The sequence below is a fragment of the Thunnus albacares genome, chromosome 5 (genome assembly GCF_914725855.1).
Source record: "Thunnus albacares chromosome 5, fThuAlb1.1, whole genome shotgun sequence".
NCBI classification, from domain to species: Eukaryota; Metazoa; Chordata; class Actinopteri; order Scombriformes; family Scombridae; genus Thunnus; species Thunnus albacares.
Genome location: NC_058110.1, coordinates 14,555,239 through 14,579,748, shown reverse-complemented (window position 1 = coordinate 14,579,748; position 24,510 = coordinate 14,555,239). Strand labels below are relative to the sequence as shown.

The window sequence follows — 24,510 nt, the reverse complement described above, 5'->3', positions numbered from 1 at the left end:
GAAAATCTATCCACCACTGCCTCGTTTCATTCTTTCTTTCGTTTTTTCTTTCTCTTTTTCTTTCTCTCTGTCTCTTTTTGCCTCTCATCCCCTTTGTTTTTTCACTCTTCCCCTGTTTTAAAGTGCGTGTATATGTGTTTGCGTGCACACAAGTGTGTCTGTCTGTCTGTCTGTCTGTCTCATCCTCTCGTCTGGCTTTGAACCAGCAGTGACAAGTTGGGCAACATAAAAATTCAGTGGCACATTGTCTCAGGTTGGGGTTTGTTAGGTCTCTCCTACAGCTTAATTGAACAGAGGAAGAAGGAGAGAGAGATGTAAAAAAAAGGAGAAATAAAGAGAAGAGGGGGAAGATGAGGAAGAAGGGTGCTCAAACAGGCATACATATTGCATGAGTCGTCCCCCCCCCCCCCCCTCCCACCACCACCACCACCACCACCACACCCCTTTCTTCACAGAATGGCTGTGTACTGTTCTGGGCTTATTAATTCCGCTCGGTGAGAGAATTATTTTTAGAGACTTGGTGTACTGGCAAAGGCTTTTAAAGTCACAAGTATTACACATTCTGCTTATAGATTCCCTTTTATAAATTGAAAAGTTCTAAAAGTTTGTTGTGGTTGGTTAGTTAAGTGTGATACTGTATTTTTTTTTACACTTTTACAATGATCTACTTTAATGTAGATTGGGTTAAAACTAAAATTCTACTCAGCTACATGCACTGCCCTGTTGTATATGATATGGCAGTAAAGTCTGGTGGTGGAAGATATAATGAAATCATTTACTTAACTAAAGGAAGTACTGTTACACCCTTTCTGAATAATATATTATAATTGGATTATTATGCATTTAGTTATAAGCAGGATGTTATTGTTGCAGCTGGTCAGTGTGGTTTTTAAACTACTTTATACTATTGAGTAATTCCATCTTTAACAATGCATCATGTTTTATGATCATATACAGTATATTGTATGTAAATCAGCAGTAAAATAACTATAGCTGTTAAAAGTAGTGATGTAAAAAGTACAACATTCCCCTTTGAAATGTAGAGGAAATGCACAGCAAAGTAGAACTGTGTTTTCTCCAGTTTTTCAAGTTTTTTTCTTCCTAGATAATTGTTTTTTTAGCTCTCAAAATGATTTTTTTTTTTTTAAATTGTGGGTTATTTTTCTCTCTAATGACTGGACAGTTATGGCATTACACATGCACACACGCACTTCATCTCTGCCCCACCCCCTTCACAAACAGATGTTGCCTAGAAGGCTTTATGAGGAGCTTATATGAATTGTCCATCAATCAAAAACAATCTTCAGTGGAGTCGGTAATTTCGGCTCCAATCCTGCCATCCACTGTCTCACCGATGCACTCCAAGATGAAAAGATCCCAGCATTGTGTTGCACCATTAGCACTGTGTAAATATTACATGTTTTCCCTGGATATGCTAGTTAGCATTACTTCCACCTTGTGGCTTCATTATTTTTGAAACACTCAGCTTTGTCGATGATTGCGAGGCATGACCTAGTTCTGGGACTCCCTCTCTCTGTCTCTCTCTCTTTTACTGTCTTTACTTTCTCACTTTTCTTCCTCATTTACTCATTCTCTGTGTCTTTTTCATTCTCTCTCTACCTTTCCACCTCATTTTCTTCTCACACCGAATATGTCTCCCTCTTTCTTTGTCATTTATTCATTATCTTTCTCCATTTACTGCCTCAGCATTGCCTTCATCCTTCTAGTCTGTCTCTTTTCTTCTTCCCTGTTACTCTTATCCTCCTTCTCTCTCATGTATGCATTCTTTATTTCTCAGTTTGTCTCTCTTTTCCGCAGCCTATTATTATTTTTCTCTATTCTCACATCCCCCCTTCTCTCTCTCTGCCCTTCCCTGCCTCTCTATCCTTCTTCTCCACGTTTTTATTCCTCTCTCCCAGCACCACGTGTGTCATGGAGGGAAACATCGCGAGCAGTGGTCCCTGCTGAACAATTACCATGCAAAGCAATCCAAATAGAGATGTTTGCCGAAAACAACATGTGTGTAATTACTGCTTAATGAGGCCCTTGTCTCAGGCAGAATGCCCAATTAGACTGCCGATGAGAAAGCGATGCCAAGGCCCACTGAAGAAAGACAGGGAAGAGGGGGAAAGAGGGTAAGGGGGGAGATAGAGAAGTAAAGGGAGGTTGTAACACGGAGAGAGATGGGGACGATGAGAGCATAAGGCAAAGTGAAGAGAGGAGGGAGAAAGGAGCAAGGAGGGAAAATAGATGGGGAAAGAAGTGAAAAAGAGTGAATGAGAAAGAGAGAGTGAGAGAAAAGAAGAAGAGGGAGAAAATGAAAAGAAGGGGAACAACAGAGAAAGAGAAGATGATTTCTGCAGTAAATGTGGAGTAATGGCAGAGCTGATAGCATTGAGCCGAGGATAAATTGGCATTTTAAGTGGTAGAGCGTGGCAGTGCAAAGGAGAGCTATCGAGAGAAGAGCAGGGGGAAACAGCTTTACATTGCAATATAGGGGCAGCCATGTTGCAGCACAAAATGGCTGACCTTTCTAGGCTGTCTTTGGCCTTTTTGGTGAATATTATATTGCAGATGTAATTTGTGGAAATGAGAATTGTCTGACTTAATTTTCTTCCTTTGGAGCTGAAAGAAACCCAATAAGGCTTTACACTCGAAGAATTCAGTTTTCAAAATGAGCTGAAATACAAGATCTGGCAGTGTTTTGTGGTTAAAAATGGTGTTATTCATTGACTGTGTTCTCTTTTCACTCGAGAGAATCTTATCCTAAAGAACCTCTCAGAATGGCTTTACGTCACCAGTGATATCGAAGTGGATTTCAATGGAATGAAATTGCTCAGTTAGGCGAGGACAAGAGGCTTTCATGTGAGGAAAGAAAGAGTTTATTGCAGAAATGTCACCACGGTCAACATCACTTTGACCCTCTCCGTGAGCTACAGTCACTTCTCTATCACTAGTCAGGTGATAGACGCCACCGTGCTTCATTAAGCAAAGTAGCGTCTTTATCTCCAGCATGTAGCACCGAACAATTAGTCAGCATTCACTTGAAATAAACGTTGCAGTTTTCACTGCTAGTGCATTGGCGTTTAGATTAATCATGTGAGTGAATGAGGCTTAAATGCAGCGTATATGCAGCACTTGTCTCAGTTTTGTGTTTGCGTATGTGGTTGAATGTAAATGTAATCATTAGAATAACCAAGTGAATCCTCACAAGGGCTTCCATGATATGCATCGTTAACCAACCATTGCCCTGAGGCAGGCGTTCATTCCCCCAGCCTTTCTCCTGCAATAATGTACAGTAATTTCTCTTTCTCACCACTCACATGCTCATTTAGCTACTTCGACTTTCCTGTCTACCAGTCTAGATATTAGATTTCACCCCCAGGAATTCTGCCCATTTCCGTCCATTAGTCTACCTAGTTGGGCATTGTTTTAAGCAGGTATATCTTATGATCCATTTGTGTTCACTCATATCCAGCATGTGTTTATCTTTCAAGCCTTTTGGTAGCTTTTTCTGTAGGCACCGAGCAGACTACCCCAAATGAAACGGGCCCCCCGTATCTTCAGATCTGAGGAATTTGACATGGAATGCTGTCTAGTTTGATCATGTTGTCTCTGCTGTCTGTTCCCGAGTCTTTTGCGCATTTATATTACAAAGAGTGACCTCAGTCAACAAACAAAAAGGGGGCTTTATTTGACACGTTGGGTTGCTTTGTGTGTGTGTGTTCATGAGCGTTATTATCTAGTCCAGTCAAGGTTTGTTCCATTTGCTGCAAGCGTGTTATGACAAAGCTTGATGCCTTTGGAAGCCAAGGGCATTTCACAATACGGCGCTTCTTAACATTGTAGCAGTTTCTCAGTCACCTTGACACTGCACAGGTTCAGTTACTGAGCTGTTTGTTGGGCAGAATCTCATTTTCTCTGCAGCTAAAAACAGAATGTGTGTTGCTTTTTTCTTCATTGGTAACCCACTCACAACTGATCTTCAGGAATTCTTCAGGGATTTAGTTCCCCAACACATTAGACGTAAGAGCTAGCATGTTGCATGTTGTGCTCAACTGGTGACCTGGTGTTGTTTCCCAGCACCTTTGGGGGTCAGGGGTCATTTGTTGTTATGTGAGTCCTAACCCTGTGTCAAACAGTGTTTTGGCACCTGCAGCAAGTGATCTTTCAATGCCTGATTAGCTCAATGTTGAAGACACAGCATGCCTTCATAGTACAGCACACACACACACACACACACGCTTTACTACTGTATGCACTCATAGATTCATTCACAGTCATTCTCTCTCACACACAGCAGAGCCCACAGGGAAAAGCCCATCTCTCGTCACTGTGCTCATGTAGCCTAATTACCGGCCCGCTGACGAACAGTAATTACCCACGCTGCCATGCCACCACGAGGTTTAACCAAAGTGACAAAGTCATTAGTCTCACACTTCAGGCCACCCGTAAAGAGCTTTTCCTCTTCGCACCTCCTCCCTGGCCCCCAATTTCTTTTCTTCAAAACTCCTCTTGCATAAAATGTTTATTTCTCTTTCTGTTTCTTTCCACAGTTTGATGGTGACAACATGTACATGAATGACAATAACCAAGAGTTTCGGTCGCCAAACCAGGTAAGACAGCCCACCTCTATATACCTATAGCCCACCTCTTCCTATAAACCCCACAAACTTGTATGAATAAATGTATGACGAACTGTTGTATTTTTAGCTTCAGGATTGTAGGCATCAGAATTTAACAAGAAGAGTTTATAGCATCATATGTTCTGGTAAATGTTGGGAAAAACTGAATGTATATATTTGTCAGTAAAGGTGCTCATTAACTGAAGACAGGGTTGGTTATAAATGGAGACAGTTTTTGGAAAATTTTACAAGCTAGTGTGAGTGGAAAACACAAGTCACAGTGGTGTATGGTCACTTTAAAACAGTTAATAACACTTTAACTGTCATTATTAACTGTTGTGGGTATGACATGTCTAAATTATCTCAGCCTCAGTAGTAAACTAAAATCAGTGAAAATCTGAAAATTTAGCCTGCTTCAAAGTCGTCTTGTCTTTGTTCGCATCAGCTTGGTGTTAAGTTTGAAGACAAGACACATATTAACAAAATCATAACAACTAAATTATCATTTGTAACCAGTCTTTTTGCTGCAGTGACTGTGGATGCGTGTGAACTGGACTGAATATTGGACATAATCTAATTTCTTATGTCTCCAGCAGAAATAATTCCATAATCACTGTCATAACCGGCCAACAGTCACTAGAAATGAGACAGTCGGAAGTCTTTAGATTTACATACCAGAAGACACAACTGTAAGGCAAATAAATTCACATCATTCAAAAGGTGTTTTCTGATCTGATTAACAGTCCTCTGAGGCTGTTTATCTTACTGCCTCGCCCCACATGGGTTGTGGTAGGACTGATGGAAACAGAACCCTTTTTCTTAAAATGTTTCAGTCTCACAAGTCCACAGAATAACTCAGTATGTTAGAATCACTTTTCAAACAGTTTTTGGCTCTTGCTTCACAGCGTCTGTTCCAGTTTTGAGACCCAACAAGGTGGATCTCAGCTGTCGTATGGGGTACATGTAGAAATGGGCTTCTTGTTAGATAATTTGATCTCTTAAGATCTCAAGTACAACTTGGAAAATAATGTAGATAATATGACATGAGGAAAAAGTGGTGTCTTTTCTAAGGTCTCATGTTGGAGATTTCTCCAAAAATCTAAAAAGCAGCAACAAATTGATCAGATTCAAATATCAGTAAATCAGGGATCACTATGGGTAGCCTTGGATCCCTGATCGGAGGCATCTATGAGTTTGTCCCACTCTTACTAAGTAGGAAAAAACATTTAATTCCTCATAAGTCAAAGTATCTCTTTAACCTCCACAAAACATATGCCATTTGATAGATGATTTCATCCAAAGTACATATCATACGTCTTTAACATCAGAGGGATTAAACCATAAACTCTGACAGTGTTAGTGCCATGTCGACCCACTGAGATAGACAGGTCATTCGCAGTTAGACTAGCAGCAACATTTCACCATCCCAGAGCTCATTGAAACTCAGGTCCCAGTCAGGAACAGTGTCACACAGTCAGTGAGTTAGACAGGCGCGGTGCTGAGTGCTCCCAGCTGGTACATGGCAACACATGGCTGGACATATGGCAGAATTTGGAGATCCAGGATTTGTTGATCCAGCAGCGAGGCCTTCATGTTCTGACAAAACACGACGAGGTGGAGCCTTCTCGTCAATTAGCACCTCGCCAAATACTGTTACTGTCAGAGAGTCATGGGACAAGGCCAGGAGGCTGAAGGCGCCGGGGCACGCGCACACACTCACACACAAAGCCACACACATATATATTGTAATAGGAAGTGACACATTCTCTGACACAGTTTTATTCATAAGTCATAAGCACAAGAAGACATCCTGTTTCATTCACATACTGTCCAAACACACACGTGTGTTTACACTCTTATACTTGTGAGGACTCACGTTGGCATAATGCGCTCACTAGCTCAGTGAAGTGAAGCTAGACAGTAACCTTCACCATCATGACTACATAACCCCAACCTTGAAATTAGAGGGTAATTTCACCCAAATTACAAAAAAACCCATATTTTCTTACTTTCTCTTAGTGGTGTCTTGCTGTACACATAGTTTTGGGTTTATGTGGTGATATTTTGAGATATCTGACTGTGAAATTTCTGCTACCAACCCAATACAATGAGGAGGAATTACATATGTGGTACTCTAAATGTCAAAAATGATGTTTGAGAAAGCCAAACAATTTCCTTGTCACTCTGAATAATCCACAGACGTTGTTTTAAACGGTTTTCACTGGAGCTATCTTCTAATTTCTGTAAACTGACCCTTTAACAGAAACCTAATTATAACCTTCACCCTAAAACCAAGTCTTACCCTGAAACAGTCCTTTGAAAAAGTGAAAACCAGCCAAAATGTCCTCACTTTCCAAAAATGTGCTTAGTCTCAGGGTGTAAAACCTAAATTGGTCCTTGCAAAGATAGACCAACAAGAACATATGTACATGCATATAAACACACACACACATATGCTCATAAAACCATACATACGTACACATACTCTCATAAACCCTCACACACACACAGACACCGTCATCCTATAGCTATAAGGTTGTCTTTCCTTTGATGTTGGGATTGAGTGACTATAATGAGGGGTCGAGTGGGAGCTTTAACAGCTTATTGTCTACTTATAGCACACATCACAGACACGGGGTCCATCGTTGTTAGCCACATTTCCCAGTCTGCCCTAATTATGTCACTTTGCATGCATACATGGGTGTGTGCTAATTGGGATAAATGTCCAGCTTTGTAGTTTCTCTACTGCGGCGGTCATGTGTCAATCATCGACACCCACTCCAGGTTTGCAGTGTTGTGTCAACAAATACCTTCTTAGTGGATAAGGCAATTTGGTCTTCTCAAACATGTCAGTTGCAGTTGATGCTCTGTCAGTGGCGTCAAATGGAAGCTTACACACCAGTTCTGAATAGACCCCCAAACACAGAGTTCACTGTTTGGCGTCCGATCCTTTAATGCAGCAGATTGAATTTGAAATTTCAAAGAGGGAGGATGTATGCCTTTGCTCAGAAGTTTAAAGTTGTGTAGCGCACTGAGCACAAGTGTTAACCTAGTGACTGATTTAAAAATAGGATTTAGGGAAACATAAAACACTAGAGTGACAAATAACTTAGTGGTTTGAATTGATGTTGACAATATCTTGGCACAATATCTTGGCAGTCCTGTGTTTTAACTTAAAATTTCCATTCAGTTGCTATAGAGGCTTATAATTTAGATATCTTTTTATGGCCAAATCATTACATTCTAGTTGTCTTGTGCATAATTCTATACATGTTTCCTTGTAATTTGGGATGTCCTGTGGTGTTGACCAGAACACATAATTTCTGTGGATCTGAACAGTACTTGGATACATACAATGATTAACCGCTGAAGGGTCTAAAGAGGTTAACCTATAAATACCTTCAAAGCCACCGCATCCAGGGGATGTCTGCATTTTCTTTATGTGTCATGAAAGATTCATCAATCTGACTACTTGCTGTGCATGTGAGTCAATCATTTCTTAATTGATGCTTAATTGTATGCATTAGCAGTGCACTGGTTTGTTACATGTGGCTTGGTTTTGAAGATAAATCAGACAAATTAGAGGTTCAAATATGGAATCATTTTCTGCATCAATTTGAAATGATGATTACTGTCTAATAAATATGCTGAATACATGTCTACACCCCAGCATGTATATGTTGTTTTTTTGGGTGTTTTTCATGTTCCTCATTTTTATTATCATTTGAGTATTCCCTAGCTATATTTGTAAAAGAACATGATGCTAAGGTGCAAGGCAGTAACATTTTTACAATTCTGTATGAATACAAAACTTTAATTCTTCTTATTTCTGATGAAAATGCTCAGAGATACAGAGAGACACCTTCACAATGGTCTTACTCAAACATATTATGAAAGATGGAGCCCATATGCCTTTATACAAGTTTTAACACTGCGTTAAGATGCCCAGCCGAGCCTTAACATGATGTGTGCCTGTGAAAAAGGTGCATGTAGCCAGAACAGAGGCTCCTTTGTTTGCATGTCTGGGGTCTTCCACAGCGTACGCACTGAGGTAGCAGTTTGACACAGCCAGGAGATTGCATTACACATAACATCTCTGGGCTTTTAAAAAGAGAAAACCGCTAATCAGAAACAGCTTTAAAGGGGCCGTTTACTGTATGCTTGGACACAATCTGTCCATTCAAACAAGATGTTTTCAAGGCTTTGAATACTGTATGGTTTCTGTACATGACAGGAATATAAGCTGCACATATGGAGCTCCCAGACGTTTTGATGATGTTGATGTTTTCCATTTGGTTCATCTGCTGAGGTTTCAGGCCTATATGCAAAAGTGTGGGCAGGTTATTTGTTGATCAGTGTTGTTTTTGTCTGCCCACACACAAAGCTAATAAGGGGACAGTTTGTTGAATTAAAAATTATTAAACATCTCAATTATCCTGATTGACTGAAAATGAGCAATGCAGAGTTTTGAATTGCCTGATTTCAGGCCTCTGAAACGCTGCCCACATCTCAGATTTTTTTCAGCGAATCGAATAAGTCTGGTGTTGTGCTCATCTCTTTCCCTAGTCTGAAAAACAATGAAGCCAATCAGAGCTTTATAGGTGGAATTAAAAACGGGGACATCATCTTCCTGTGTTGTTGTAATTCGACTTACAGAAATAACAATTCTTAAATCAACATGCTCCTAGCTATTGCAACTTCTGTGTCGACTGAAAATGACGCAAATGACACGTCAGCCACTATTGAGGGCAAAATAAACCCCCTTCTGAACCCAAAAACTGCTCACTCCAGTCTGATTATCACTCGCATGCATTTGAAATAATGCTGATTGCAGTGTATATTTTTGCAACACTATAATAGCTGCATGAAGAGTGATCACAGCCAAACCAAAATGGCTGCCTCCAACCACGCCCACACATATTCTAATTTTGTATAATGGACAATAACTGTTCCTTGGATTCATATCTGGCTTGATCTGCTTGAGTGTTTGTGCAGACTTGTACCTCCATATATATTTTTGTGTGTTTTGGCTGGCTTCTTCTCACCCTATAATCAGTCAGTCTGTGTGGATGTATGTTCATGTGTGTATATGTGCATACGATACATTAAGGAAAATTAAAGATTTAGAGAAATAGCTGGTTAGAGAAGGAGCTTGAAAGAGAAAACAAGCCAGCGGCAAGTTTTTTGTTTTTTGTTGGGTTTTTTTTTTTTTTTGCATGTCTCTTCCTCTCTTGTGTTGCACTTGTTGCATCGTGTTCCTTTGCAGCAGAGGAAGCGCAGGGGCCACTGGTCTTCGGAGAAGTAGCAAGTTTCGGCCTGTTTGTGCCTCTGTGTTTTCTGCTTTCAGGTGTCGTGCTGTGCCGTGCGTCTCTATCGATTTGGCCGGCTGCAAGAGAACAGTGGCTGATGGTCGAGATTAGAATAGAAACCTCACTTGTTGGATGCTGGCTCTCTCTCTTTGTTCTCGTCTTTCTCTTTCTGTCTATTTCATTCTGCAGTTCTCTCGGTTTATTTTTGTGAATTTCTTAACTCTGACACTCCCTCAAACTGTCTCCTTCTTTCTCTGTTATTTCACCGACGTTCACCCATCCAACTCCTTTCTCCAGAAAATGTATGGATCTCACACATGTCAACTAAACTTCATATACACAAATTCCTACAACCTTTGTCATTCTCAGTTCACTTCAGGTCAGTTCAGTTAAGCTTTATTAGCATTATGTCCTGATCAAAAAAGATGTGAACAAAACATACACACAAACAGAGTAAATTATAAACATTATAACATTTAAAATCAAAACATTAGAAAGTAATGATACAAACCACATTAAATGAAATAATTTAGTTTCACCATGAAAATTAGTTTCTTGGCTTCCTTAAATTTTCAGTAAAGTGATTTCCAGTAGTATTTATTTTTACTCTCATAAGGCAGTTTCGAGTCTAATCCCTTACACCACACTGCTCATTGCAGCTATTGCTGTGCCAATCAATGAATGTAGAATCTGTGAGTGAGGCAGGCCAATATCTTAAAAAAGATAAGACTTTGGGTAGTGGTTGAAGTTTATATCTTCATTTTGATGCGATAGAAGACGTGACACGCGCATAAAAAGATTGCATCACGCAACTTTCTTAGATTTAATAAAAAGTAAGGCTCACTGCAGAAGTTTAACCAAAATATAACACATGCTGGGAAGTGCGCTGATTAGATAACAGTGTTTCTAAACAACTTAATTTGATGAATAAGTGAACGATCAGTTTAACATTTAGTCATTTCATCATTTAAGTTACAGGACTTAAACTTATGATGAAGTCCTGAAATGGTTCTGAATGTAATGACTTGACAATTTAAATTGAAATGCCTTGAAACTGACAAACTTCTAATTACACTGAGTTAATAATAAAAGATGAGTTAATCTGATTAAATTAAGGATAAGAATTTACAGCATAGTTTTGAAAACAAAAATAAAGTGAGAAATACTCAAAGGAATAGTTTGAGCCCAACTTGCTTATTCGCTTTCTTGCTAAGAGTTAAATGAAAAGCGCTATATCACTCTCGTGTCTGTTCGTTGAAGCTGGAGCCTGGAGGCGGTTAGCTTAGTTTAGAATAAAAACTGAAAGCAGGAGGGAGAAGGCTAGCCTAAGAAAAAAATCTGGTTACCAACAACTATAGGCCTCGCTACTTAACACGTTATATCTCATTTGTTAAGCTAAGCTGCCTAGCTACTAGCTGTAGCGTCAAATATAGCATTGGCACAGACATGAGATTAGTATCTATCCTTTCATCTAATTCTCAGCAAGGAAAAGAATAAGAATATTTCCCAGAATCTCTACCTTTATAACCAGAAAAAGAAAGAAGCGTAATTCTGTTACAAGTGATATGACGTGACGTGATAATGTTTTGTCAACCAACCATTAAGCCCAGATGTTGTTTGGCCTGTGTGACCAGCTGATGTCCCCCATACCATCCCCCTCCCTCTCTTTTTCTCTCTCTTTCTCTGTATGTCTCTCTCTCCCATTCGCTTTCTCTCTGAGTCAGAGACACCTCAGTACACCCTGGCACCACACACCCAATGTGGGCGATGCTGATGTGAAAAGGCCCTGTTACTTAATAGTGACTCACTGTGCACCATTATACCCCTACCACCACTCTCCTCACTTCACAACTCCCCACAAACACCCCCTACTTTGGTGAATGTGTTTCTCGTTCTTTCCTCTATCCTTGCATCCTCTCCCTGCAAGAAAAGTTAGAGGGACATTTGAGACAAAGGATGAGAAATGAAAATTGAGGGTCTGAAAACGCCAACACACATCTCACTCCCTCTTTGAGGCCGCACGGAGCCCTTGGCAAGGTCGGGAGAATGAAGTATAGATACATATATAACAGCGTGAATTTAAATTTCAAGAGAGCGTACAATTTCAGTATCAGGAATTCAGGCTGAAAACAGTTTTTACTTCTAAACCAGCACTGGGGCGTCGATATCAGAAAACAATGCTGGAGGAACATCAGAGGAACATCAGCATAACATCCACACCCATGCTGGGAGGGACTGTATGTTAGAGTTGTAACAGGGATAGTTCTTTATGTAGGTCAGGCCATGTCAGCCAATAAGTCCAATTACCATCAGCCTCTGAAATAGAACAAGCAATAACCTTTGCTCTGCTTTCATGTGGGCTGAAATGGATGGAAAGACGGCATACAGTAAGGATTTTATAGCATTATAGAAAAGATTAATTTAGAATAGCCACATATTAGTGTGTAAATGGCAGGATGAGAAAATGTTAGAAGGAAAGGTGAAAGGACCAGAATCCATAGTGATGTGAGCAGTCGACGTCTCCCTTGTTCGAAGAATATGAACAGATTCATTTTTCTATTGATATCTGAGGCTTTAAAGAACATCAAAACGACCCACTGTCCCACTCCTTTGGGCGTGCTCCCTTGGTCCCTCCTCAAATACATACCCTGCAGAAAAACAGCCCCCCCCCCCCCCCCCCAAAAAAAAAACCAGCAACTTATCAGCAGCGAGAGTGCACTCAATGATTCATACACTCTTTTAAGAGAACTTGAAACCTTGGCTCTATTTCGGTCCCAGCCTCTCTCTGTATATGCTGCACGACGGAGCAGAGGGATTTAGTGGGACTAAGTAGTTTGATATTTCTATTGGTTTTCCGCGCGTATTTTCACTCTCTCTTTCCCTCTCTCCTAGTGATCTTTCTCATCATATGGAGACCAAGGTCATGGCTGATTGAAATATAATAGAAGTGTAGACATCTGGCCTAATACTGTGGGAAGTTAAATCTATTTTAATGGCCCCTGCCGCAGTGGATTCTCTCTGATGCACTCTTGCGCTTCACTGACAGTAAATCACAATGTTCTCTTATTACCCTGACTGGAATGAGGGCATAGAGAAAGAACAATGAGGGATCCACATCATTTGTTTTCACCCCTCCCTTACTTTTTCCTCTCCTCTCCTCTCCTCTCCTCTCCGCTCCTCCTCTCCTCCCCTCTCCACTCCGTTTGCGACTCATAAAGCAAGGGGCTTAAAGAGAGTGACATCATGAAAATAAAAATAAAGGGGATTATGGTCGAGCTATTGTGCCATATGTGATTACTGGGGCTTCCATGTTCCCTTGGGGGGGATGAGTGACTACGATACAACATATTTTATTTATTTATACGATTCTCTCTAATGAATAAGAATAGGAAATGTGGCTGAGACCCCAGTATTGCCCCCCTTGTCCCCTTGTCAAAAAAAACACAGCCTTTGGTCCGAACATTAAAGAAACTTCTATTTTATGTTCTGGTACAATCGGAGTGTTATTATTCGGTGTCACCACTGTGCGATGCTGTGTGGTTGGTTGCTGCTTGATCACTGCCTCTTATTTTGCTCTTTTTAGTTTTTAACTATTCTTCTACAACGTGTTATCTATGATTGTTTAACTTGTAATCGATTTCTATCAGACTCTTATCTGTATATCGGTTACCCAGTACGTGGATTTTACTTGAAGAGTGTATCCTCCACCCATCAACTCAGACAACACAGACGGATCCTTCTCTATTTTTGGCCTATTTGACAGCAGGCTTGCTACAACTAACCCTGCAGTTACATTTTTACATCAATGCCACCACTCACCTCTCCTCCAGACTGCTCTGGATGCCTTTGGCTTAGTCAAAAAATCACCAAACTGAAAGGTCGGATCTCCGAGCTCTACCAGAGCCAAAAGAACGAGTGACCCTTGCACTCCCGCCTTCATGACAACAACACCACGCTCCCCTGGCTCGGTCTCCCTGTTACCACAAAGCCGGAGCCACACGGTCGTCAGGTTCCCCTGGTTCCACTAAATTTTGGAACACTATAGCATCTCTTAAGAATCCATCACGGTCACATCTCCCACCACAAATCAAATAAGTATCTGGTCATATCTGATAGATCATCCATGGTTGAAGCTTTTAATCATCATTTCCTCCCCTCTGGTCTTTTATTTAATAATATGTCTGCAGATTCAACTGTAGACAAATTACCATATCTGTCCAACAGATGGAGTCCCCAATGCCTCAGCATCTTCTGACTGCAGGTTTTCTTATGTTTGGTAAGCAGTGCAGATGTTTACGAAGCCCTGCTTAGGTTAAAAGCATGCAAAAACACTGTAGATAGTCTTGACTCATATCTTCTTCATCTAAGTGTCCACTTAATCTGTCCATGTTTAGCACACTTTTTAACCAAACCTTTTTAACAGGCATGATTCCAGCTTCTTAGTAGCACCCTTACACGAAAGTGGTGATGATTCCAATCTTAACAACTACTGTCAAATATCTAAACTTCTTTTGTTAGTAAAACTCCTAGAATCATTAGTCAATTTACAACTACATACCTTTACTCACGTATAGACTTTCTACAGCCACAACAGTCTGGTTTTCACCTTAGTCACAGCACAATAACAGCTGCAGTTTCGGTCATTGATGACATTGTCCAGAAAACAATTTTGTGCTGCACTCTTCATTGAACTCTCAAAAGCATTTGATACTGTCAATCATAAAATCCTACTTCTCAAACTATAGTCTATAGGTCTAAATGAAACCATGTTTAATTGGTTCCACTCTCACCTTACAGAGAGAACTCAGACTGTTGTTGCTGATGGTTCTCAGTCAAGCCCTGTTACCATCAGAAATGGGTTGCCGCAGGGGTCTATCCTTGGTCCACTGCTGTTGACATTATACATAAATAACATAATTCTTTCTAGTCAATACTTAAATGTCCATTTTTTTGCAGATAATACAATTTTATATGCCCCAGGCTCCACCCCAACCCAGGCTCTGACTCGTCTTCAGTCTGCCTTTGATGCTTTCCAATCATCACTCCTTAATCACAGACTAGTTTTAAATGCAGAAAAGACAAAGTACATGGTATTCTCCACCTCCACCACTGACTGTCACTATCCTGCCATTAAAACTCCAATATATTTGCAAATCATACAAACACTTAGGAATCTGGCTTGACAGCAGACTATCATTCAAGATTCATATTCAACATTTGACTCAAAAATTAAAACTCAAACTAGGTTTCTTGTATAGAATCAAAGGATGTCTTTCTTCCTCCAACCGTAAAACTACTGTGCAACATTCAAGCCTGTCCTTGACTATGGAGATATTCTGTATTGTCTTGCTGCCCCATCGACACTTCAGCAGTTAAATCCTTTGTATCATAATGCATTACGCTTGATCACAAGTGACAAATTTCATACTCATCATTGTTCTCTGTATCACAAGGTTGGTTGGACTTCCTTACAGTCAGGAAGAAATAGCCATCTCATTTTATTCATCTATAAAGCTCTACTGTTGAAGCTTCCAAACTACCTCACATCTCTTCTTTCCTTTAAATCTTGTAACGACAGTAAATGATCCAGTAGCTAATTAACCTTAGATATCCCTCATGTACGCACCAATGTTGGCAGAACTGGTTTCAGGTTTATGCACCTTTGAAAGGGAATGTACTGCAAACTGCACTCAAACTTGATTTTTTATGCCCCCCTTGGAAATTTTAAAGCTTTATTATCTGATGTTTTTTCATGATTCTTGTAGCTGTTTTTATTAATTCCTTGTATTGTGCAGTTGCGTTGTTTCTGTCTGACTGTGTTCTTGTCTTGTGTTCCTTGTTCTCAGGTCTCTCTTGGAAAAGAGATCTTAATCTCAATGAGACTGATTAAATAGAGATTAAATTAAAAAAAATTTTTAAAAAAAAGATCAGAGATATTTTTTCACCCTTCGTCTTTGATCTATAACTGTGAGGTTGTTTTCTTTTAATTGAACTGACATAAATGTGCGGCATACAGCCCTTTTTCACACCTTTTGAAAATACTTCCCTTTTTTCCATGTTTTTAAGAGTTCAGGTACAATCCAGCACAGGTCCACCCACATCTGCAATGGAGAGTCAGGTCCTTTTTACCCACCTAAATGAGATCCATTTTGATGTGACATTTGAGAGAATCACCAGTGCATGGGGGAGCAGGAAGAGGTTAGCACACTGCTTTGCCATTGGTTGAAGCCCACCACATCCCACCTGTCCTTTAGTGACGGACGCTACCTGTGACCCTGAGCTACTATCGAAACACCCCCCTCCATCCCTCCTTGCACACTTCACTTATCCCAGTTCTGTCTTGCTGTCAGTCAGCCCGGTGGGTCTGCTATTCCATTCTCCTTCTATTGTACTACACTGTCTGCTCTTGTTGATACATCACCCAAATGGAGTTCATTTCAAAGCCAGGTCAGATAGCCTTTGTGGACCCTGCAGAGCATCGCCGTAATGGTCACTTGTGCAGCAAGCCTTAGCCATGTAGCACCCACTGATGATGAGTTTGATTTCTGCCCTTTCTCTGCTCTGCAAGGTTGATCTTTGAAGGTGAATTTTGAAATGGGCTGTAAGATGTTTTAAAGATTTACTGTTGCCATCCGTCTATCTGGAATACACAGACTGGACGTGAAGACCTTTATGTATGCATGGCCAGCTGTTGTTTGTCGCCAAAACCATGCTGCTCTGTCATTTTTTTTCACAAAGTAGCATATGGCTGGATGACTTTCCATAGGACACTGTATACTCATTCAAAGTTATTTGGTTTTATGACGCAAAGCACTTGTTTTTTTTCTGATGAGTTGTTTTCAACACCCTATCAGTGTGTCATATTACAGGAAACATTTTGAGTGTGTCAGCCACTGAAGCTATAATAACAAAGTCCATCAAAGACAGACAGTTCTTGACAATGGACTTTGGACCCACATCAACTATGACAAGCTCTCCGGTGTGCCATGCAACATTTTTATTCTCCTCCCTTTGCACACGAACACATTGTGGTTCCCAGATGAGCTGTCTTCCACTAAACACCTCATAGGCCACAAATGACTCCATCACCAGGCTAATGACTTAATCTCATCTTCCCAGTCATTTATGTCAAGAAAACTTTTAGCTGAGCTGATTAATTGGTTTCCACTTAACATAACCTAATTACTTAAGATAACTTGACAAGGTGAGGGTTCTGAAGCTACAGTATACAACATATTTTTGTTGCAGAGGCTTTTCAACCTAAAAGCTTACATGTCAAGGTGTACATGTAAACATGTTGTTAACTTGGCCTTTATAGCTTACAATTAAATTGAAATTAATATTGAAATTAACGATGTGAACATGTATATGAAGTGCCCACAAACTAAGAGAAAGATAGTTACAAACCAGGAAGGGTTCACATGCAAGAGAAAGGTTAGAAACTATAGGACTGGGTATCTCTGCGTGGTGTCTGAGTTTCTGCACCAATACCTTATTTTGCTGAAAATAAACACACGCCAACAAAAAGCTACTAAAAGTATCAATGATTAACGCTGTCTCCAAGAGTAACACCGGGCAAAAAGGGTTGTGTTTTACTTCTCTATCTGGTTGAAAGTTTCAAGTGTCTTTCACCTCTGACCTTTTCACGCATCACTGCAGGATGTGCTTGGGTGTGGTCAGATGTTGGTTTTGTTGCACCTGCAACCAATCAGTGATGTCACTGTGTACTGAAGCACCATGCTCACAGTGAGAAAAGTTAAACCACTGGAAGTCAGAAAAAATAAAGATTTTCAGCTGCTATTGCTCTTTAAAGCTAATAGCTAGTACACTGCTCTAGTAGAATGAGGTAGATTTACAAGATTAACACACTTTGTGATAAAAAAAAAAAAAGAAAAGAAAAGAAAGGAAAACAATCCTAAGACTCTCACCAAGCATCAGTGCCAGCGTTGGATACTTAACAGTCTTAGTTAAGTATTTGTTCTACAAACACAATCTTCATTAGTAGCTTAACAATGAAATTGTACAGTGTGATGAAAAAGCTTTTTACTGTGCAGGGTTATTAAGGTTTAATTTTTTTTCCTTCCAAAGATGATGTGCATTTCATAGTTCATACTCGTCTCATGAAATATTATGAAACTGTTACATACTACTGTTGGGTACAGTATCTTACACAGCTAGAAAAACACTTCCCCCCCTTTGTCATGTCCTGTGCAGCATTAGTTAAGCTTTAGAATATGCTATGTGAGATTGAACATCATTAGTGTAATATGGCTTGTAACATCGGAATGGTTTACTCATTAGACAGTGCAACGTACAGTAAATATCTTAGATTGAAAGCAAACAATAAATAAAGTGAAAAGTGAAAAGTGTGCTTCATATATATATATATATATATATATATATATATATATATATATATATATATGTGTGTATTTTTTTAAGGCCATTAGAAGTCAGATTTTGTCAGTCTTGATCTTCCGTAGATAAAAAAAAAAAAAGAACCAGGGTTTTCTTTATGTATGATGATAGTCAATATGCCTCAGAGCAACATCTCAGAACTATAAACTACGTTAAAGATTGTGAGCAATATAGTGTCGAATCACAACTGACTGCAAGCTACAAATGAAGCTTGCAGTGTTTAAGTTACAGAAACAAAATAAGCAAAGAATTGACATGTAGGCTCTTCAAAAGGTCCAAAGTAACGTCCTTGTCCAGGAAAAAATGACAGATTTGCTTAAATTTCACCTCTGGAGAGAGGGGTTGAAGGTTAGTAGAAGAAGGCTGAATCAACATTTGGTGTTTCTTTCTGACCCTTCTCTCTTTTATCCACTCTCCTCCAAGTGCTGAAAGACAGTATATTTATGAATTATGTATCTATGTTTGAAAATATTAAACTTGTGATGTCCTTGTCCCATGTCTTATCTCCAAGGGCATCATAAGAAGCTGTAAAGAAGAAGAAGAAAAAAAAAAAAGGATTCACAAAAGCGATGGAAGGCGCGGCCATAAAATAGCCTCTGACAGCATTTAAATCTTGGAACATGCGTATGACAACCGTTATGTTTCATCTCAGGGAGAAGAACTGTCCAAAATGCATGAAGTATTCTCCTGTATCATTGGATCAATGCCGATTTGTTTACGTCGCACAAAAACCGTCATCTAGGCTGTAGAGGTATATCAACATCAAGATTGTTTTACTATTCAGCATTAATGTGGCATCTTTTGACTTAACCAGAGATTAAGAAAACATTTATGTTTGTATGAGTGCTTGATGAGTAATGCACATTTTTTTAAATGAAAAATGTGATTCAAGCTTATATAAACAGAAAATCAGAACAATGTCTGTGCTTACAGTTGATTAAATGACGACTGAGAAGTTTTTTATGTCTCCACACACTTTTTTTGTTTTCAACATGTTAAATAACATACCTTAATTCCCTAGCTGTTTAAAGAGTTGTTTGTTTGATGCAACACCTCTCAGGGAGAATGACAGGGTGGGTGAAGTGTGACTTCCCTTACAGTGCCAACAATGAATATTGGTTTCCTCTAATCGTGACCACAATCATTACCTCCCCATCTTTACAATAACGCCTTAAGTCCTTTTTTCCTTTTGGTTTTTCTTGCGCAACTTAATCTTCTGATTATTTTCTCGAATCATTGATTCATTTAAATTAAATATTTTTTTTAACACAATTTAATTAAATTTATAAAATGTGAGAAAGTAGTCCAGGGTGACGACATGACAACACCAAATATCTTGTTTTGTCTGACCAACAGTCCAAACACATAAAGATATTTAGTTTATTTTTCATACATGACAAAGCCAGTAGATATTCACCTTCGAGAAGCTGGAACCAGTGATTTGATTTGATTTCAATAGATGTTGCCAGTTGATTTTCCGTCAGTTGACTAATTGATTAATCACTACAGTGGTATGGCCACTTATGCAAATGCTACTCAGTTTTTTCTTCTCTATTATCTGTAGACTTATTCTTATGTCATTTAGCTGTTGCTCTGAGTGTCTCTGAGTGAGCAAATAATCACAAAACAACACATGTGACAAGTTTTGTCAATTGACAGTCCAGCCAATTTACTGTATGAAGACTTAGTCAGATGCTATACTTTATGTAGCCAGGAAAAGATACACAAAAACATGAGATTTGTTTTTATTTTTATTGAAATAAACCTGCTGCATGTGCTTGTCAACACTAATAATAAAAGACAACAATAGTAAATGTTAAACAATGAAGACATTTGCAAAACCTATTGTGGGAAAAGGGAATTGTCAGTGATAATATTTCTAAGCAAGCATCAAGTAAGGAGAGTGAGTGTTATGGGATGAGAAAATAGCACATCACCCACTGATAGTAAACATATTCCCTTTTATTATTATTATTATTATTTTGCTCTCTAATGATAGTGCACATTATGAGACTTTTATCCTATCTTCAAGCACCAGTTCTGCTGGTGGGGACGTTGTAGCTGTTCCTCTACATTTCTTGCCATTTGTTTGCTAAAAGTATTTGTTTGCAAGATGAATTGCTGCACTGGCAGGCGAGATGACAGCCTACACGAAGATGATATTGAATTGATTTCTGAAATGTTGCAGAACGGACTAGTTGATGTGTACCACGAGACATGAATAATAAAAATTCTATTAAAAAGCTCTTGAATGGCTGACACTGGAATATTATTTGTGATGATTAATTTTCTTCAGTCATTATAAAGGGGAGTTGGCATCAGATTGCCTCTGACAAAATTGCTTTTCATTCCCTGGTGAATACCCTCAGTATGCTTTTTGAGAGCACAAAACCATATTTCTCAGTGCAATATTATGTCAAGATAGGCCCTGGAAAAGACAACCACGGGCTCTGCTCATGTATCACCTTATTAGTACCATAAAACTTGTGCTGTTTTATGTGCTGGGGGTCATTTAGACACACTGGATACATTTCATAATGAGGAATGTGAGGTTTCTTTGGTCCTGTGTTTTCTATTTCTGAAAATATGATTGACATTATAATTATGAGATTATAAAATAGCCACTAAGTGACTGTCAGTGGTGTTTTTCCACATAATGAATTTGTTTTTAAAAGGCGTGCAAGCTGACAGTTTTTTCCTTTAAAGCTGTCAAGATTTCTGAAGCAAATTATTCTGTACAGCAGCTGTTGTTGTCTAACTCTAATTAATTTGCTGTATACGTTTTTGTTGAATGGATTCTTTACACTTTTGTAAGTGCAACAATTTGCATTTCTAATTATTTTCATTTCCAGCAACAGAGTCTGAATTGACTGCTGCAAATACGAGTCTGAACAACAAATATCAACAGGTGCAATTAAATGTCAATTGTGATGCTTTTTAATTACTGTGGAAAAGGGGTGCAACGGTTCGGATCATATCACAGTTTTGAGTCACAGATTGGATAATTTTTCAGATCAGCAAAAAAAGAAAAAAAGGGAGACATATATAACTTTATATTATAACTTTGTCCATGGTCTTAGATGAAAACAACATTCAAGATGTCCAATGTTTAAATAAAATCTTAAAATATGTAAAATACTCAATACTCAATTGTTAAGTTAAATATCATCAAAACTTGATGATAACTTACAAACGTGAACACACGTCTTGTCCTGCAGCTTGTTGAACGAGCCACCAAACAAACATTCACCAGGGAAAAGTGCACCGCTAACGTTGATTAGCAGCAGTTGGTCGTTGCTCTTCAAAATCTCTGTTAGCGACACGCTGTCTGTCCATGACTTGTAGCTACAGCAGTTTGTTTTCTTTGTCTCCAATGACACATTCAATTTTGCAGTTAATGCACGATTCACATGCGTGTCGAACTATGGGGGGCGATCCGTACGGATTACAGATAAACTATGTCCGTTACACCACTACTGTGGAACATCATTTGTTAATTGTTCCTCTCCTTGATTGTTACAAATGTTCAATTCTCCATGAAAATGTTGTGTAGCAGTATGACTGTCTGATGGACAAGTTCCTCTTAGGAATTCGAGTTTTGGAACCAGCCTCCTATTTTATTTATACTGTGACTAAATGTGGCACTGTTTTGAGATACAGGTGCAATTTATGTTTTCATTGTGTTCCTGTGTATTTTTCTCTGTGTGCTGCAGTTTCCTCCCACGCTCCAAAGAAAAGCAAATTACTGTTGGTGGGTTACAGACTCTAAATTGTCCATAGATGTAAGTGTCTGACTATCTGTGGCCAGTCACTGCATCTCCTTTGTTTTTTAAATATATGCTGGGATACAGATTATGCAGACATGAAGAAAAAACTGAATAAATGAGTAAAGGTTGCTGTGATTTCAGTTTCCCTGATACATCCGCTCCTAAAAAAAAACGCATTCCTTTCTTATTCACACTTTTCCTTTTCTCTGCATTTTCTAGAGCTACTCCAGTCAGGGCAGAGGAAGCAGCGGTGGAGGTGGAGGAGGAGGAGCGGGGGATGAAGACTACGAGATCCCCCCCATCACACCCCCTAACCATGCCGACCCCTCTCTGCTGCACCTCATGGAGCACGAGTCAGGGTACCCCTTCCACTCCCTGCCTCACAACGGCCTGCTCAACACCTACTCCTACCCTGAGCTGCCCGCCCTCATGATGTCTAACATGCTGGGTCAGGACACCCATCTCCTCTCGGGGCCTATGCACTCAGTGAGTACACCTTTTTTTTTTTTTTGTCTGTCCCTTTTTAGCTCTGGCCCTTTGTGATCATGCAAGTCAAGCGCTGTGGTAAGCTATTAGTCTTTGCAGTCAGGGGGCTGGATGTTAGCCAGGAAGTCAGCTCAGAGAACATTCTCTCTGAAGGTTTCACATGTTCGTGTCACGGAAAGTTCAGTCTTTTCAAAAATGAATCCAAAAATTATTGATCTCATGATTCTGCTTTGAAGCTGTAAACTTGTATAAATAGCAACGAATCAGTAAAATGACTAATTCTTCTGTGTGCTGTTCTCAATATTCTCAGATCATTTTTTCATAATGGCAAAGCGGTCTTCTATTAGGGTGATAATTAGCCCGGTTGGAGGCCAAGGAAGCTGAGACAGTGAAGTCAGAGCAAGGCCAGAACATGTATATGCAACATAAATACAGAGAGCTGCTGCCTCCTTAACACCCAGACCTTTGCAGCAGAGCTCCTTTAATATCTATTCAGCTGCTCAACTCAAAGATTTCATTGCCTCAAAGTGAGCAAAGAAAGACAGCAAGAAACTCAGCGCTGCACATTTTCATTCATTATGATCGGCAAAGCAAAAAAAAAAAGCTGGGGTTAGGGATGGAGGGATGGGAGGGGGGGCAGGTTTTGAACAGAAAATCTTGAAGAGGAGGGGGGGATATCCCTTGTCAGCTACTTTTTTTCTTTTGAAAAGGACCCCCACCCTCCCCCCTCCAGTAAAGGGACTTTTTCTTGTGTTAAACATGCTTCAGACCGAACATGTAAACACCCCTGGCGAACACATTCAAATGCTTTAATCATAGAATCGAACCAGATGAATTATAGATGGCCTGTGTGGTGAATTATTCAACGTTATATACTTTCATCTGACATAAATATTACTTTTTTCTCTCTGCCCTCCATCATGAATATTTATGCTTTAATGTGAACATCCGTGGCATTTATCCTCCGTTAATCAGGTCTTATGTGATTTTCAGAATCAAACTGCATAAGTTGCAGGCTCCATTTTTTTCCGTGGGTGGTAGCTAAGGCCTCCATTAAAGGCAGTCTTCAGGATTAGGTCACAATCCACCGGCTACTGTGCTGAATATGCTTGGTGCATGAGAAAGATGCTGTTGACTGGAACATTTATAGACGGTCTGCTTTTCAGTGTTGATGGCTGACTTGAGGAAACCTATACAATAATTTAGATGATTTGGTTTTAGTAGATGACAACATATAAACCGTGTCTCTGGATGCATGTATGTATGCATAAAGTGTACTTATGTTATGTTCATGTACAAGAATATGTAACACAGCAGCCCCTTTTTTATTATTTTAGAAGGAAACAGATAGGGAGTGCCTGGTTTTTAAACAGCTTTTGTTTCACCTTTGCAATTATTTATTTTCAAATAGCCCTTCAGGGTAATGTTCCATTTTCTTATTTCACACCCCCTTTTCTCATAAATGAACCGTCATTGCAATAAATCACCGCACAAACAGAGACTTGCACACACTGTGAAAGGTCCAGAGATTTATGTAACACATTCATGTTTCCCACTTCCACATTTTAGTACTACTCTAGCAGAGCCTGGCTAATAATAGCTGCTATTAATATTTCTTGTTGCCTAGCAACCTCCGCAAGTAATAGCTTACTCTGGAAAAATAGATGACCGATAAGGAAGAAGTGGGGGGGGGGGGGCTCCTGGGACAAGAGGAGCTTATTTCTGAGGCTGAGGAATAGGAAAGTAGGCAGTATATTGAGAAATATTTTAAAGCAATTGAAGTTGACGTTATTTTCATTTTGGTTCCATTAGGGATGCTTCATTTGATGTTTCCGCAACAAAGTCAATTAACCTTAATTTCATACTGATAAAGGTATAATAAGCAAGATTGAATTTATGTCTGCT

The 24,510-nt window shown here is 39.5% G+C and overlaps 1 protein-coding gene across 3 annotated transcripts in view; it reads left to right on the top strand.

The window, feature by feature from the left end:
* Window positions 1-24,510, top strand: part of LOC122982834 (thymocyte selection-associated high mobility group box protein TOX-like) — an 82,049-nt gene that overhangs the window by 32,686 nt on the left and 24,853 nt on the right. For all 3 annotated transcript variants that reach the window (XM_044352410.1, XM_044352409.1, XM_044352411.1), the window contains 2 exons: window positions 4,557-4,616; window positions 22,339-22,605. In XM_044352410.1, coding sequence (XP_044208345.1) covers window positions 4,557-4,616; window positions 22,339-22,605 — 327 coding nt within the window. The remainder of the gene's footprint in view (window positions 1-4,556; window positions 4,617-22,338; window positions 22,606-24,510) is intronic.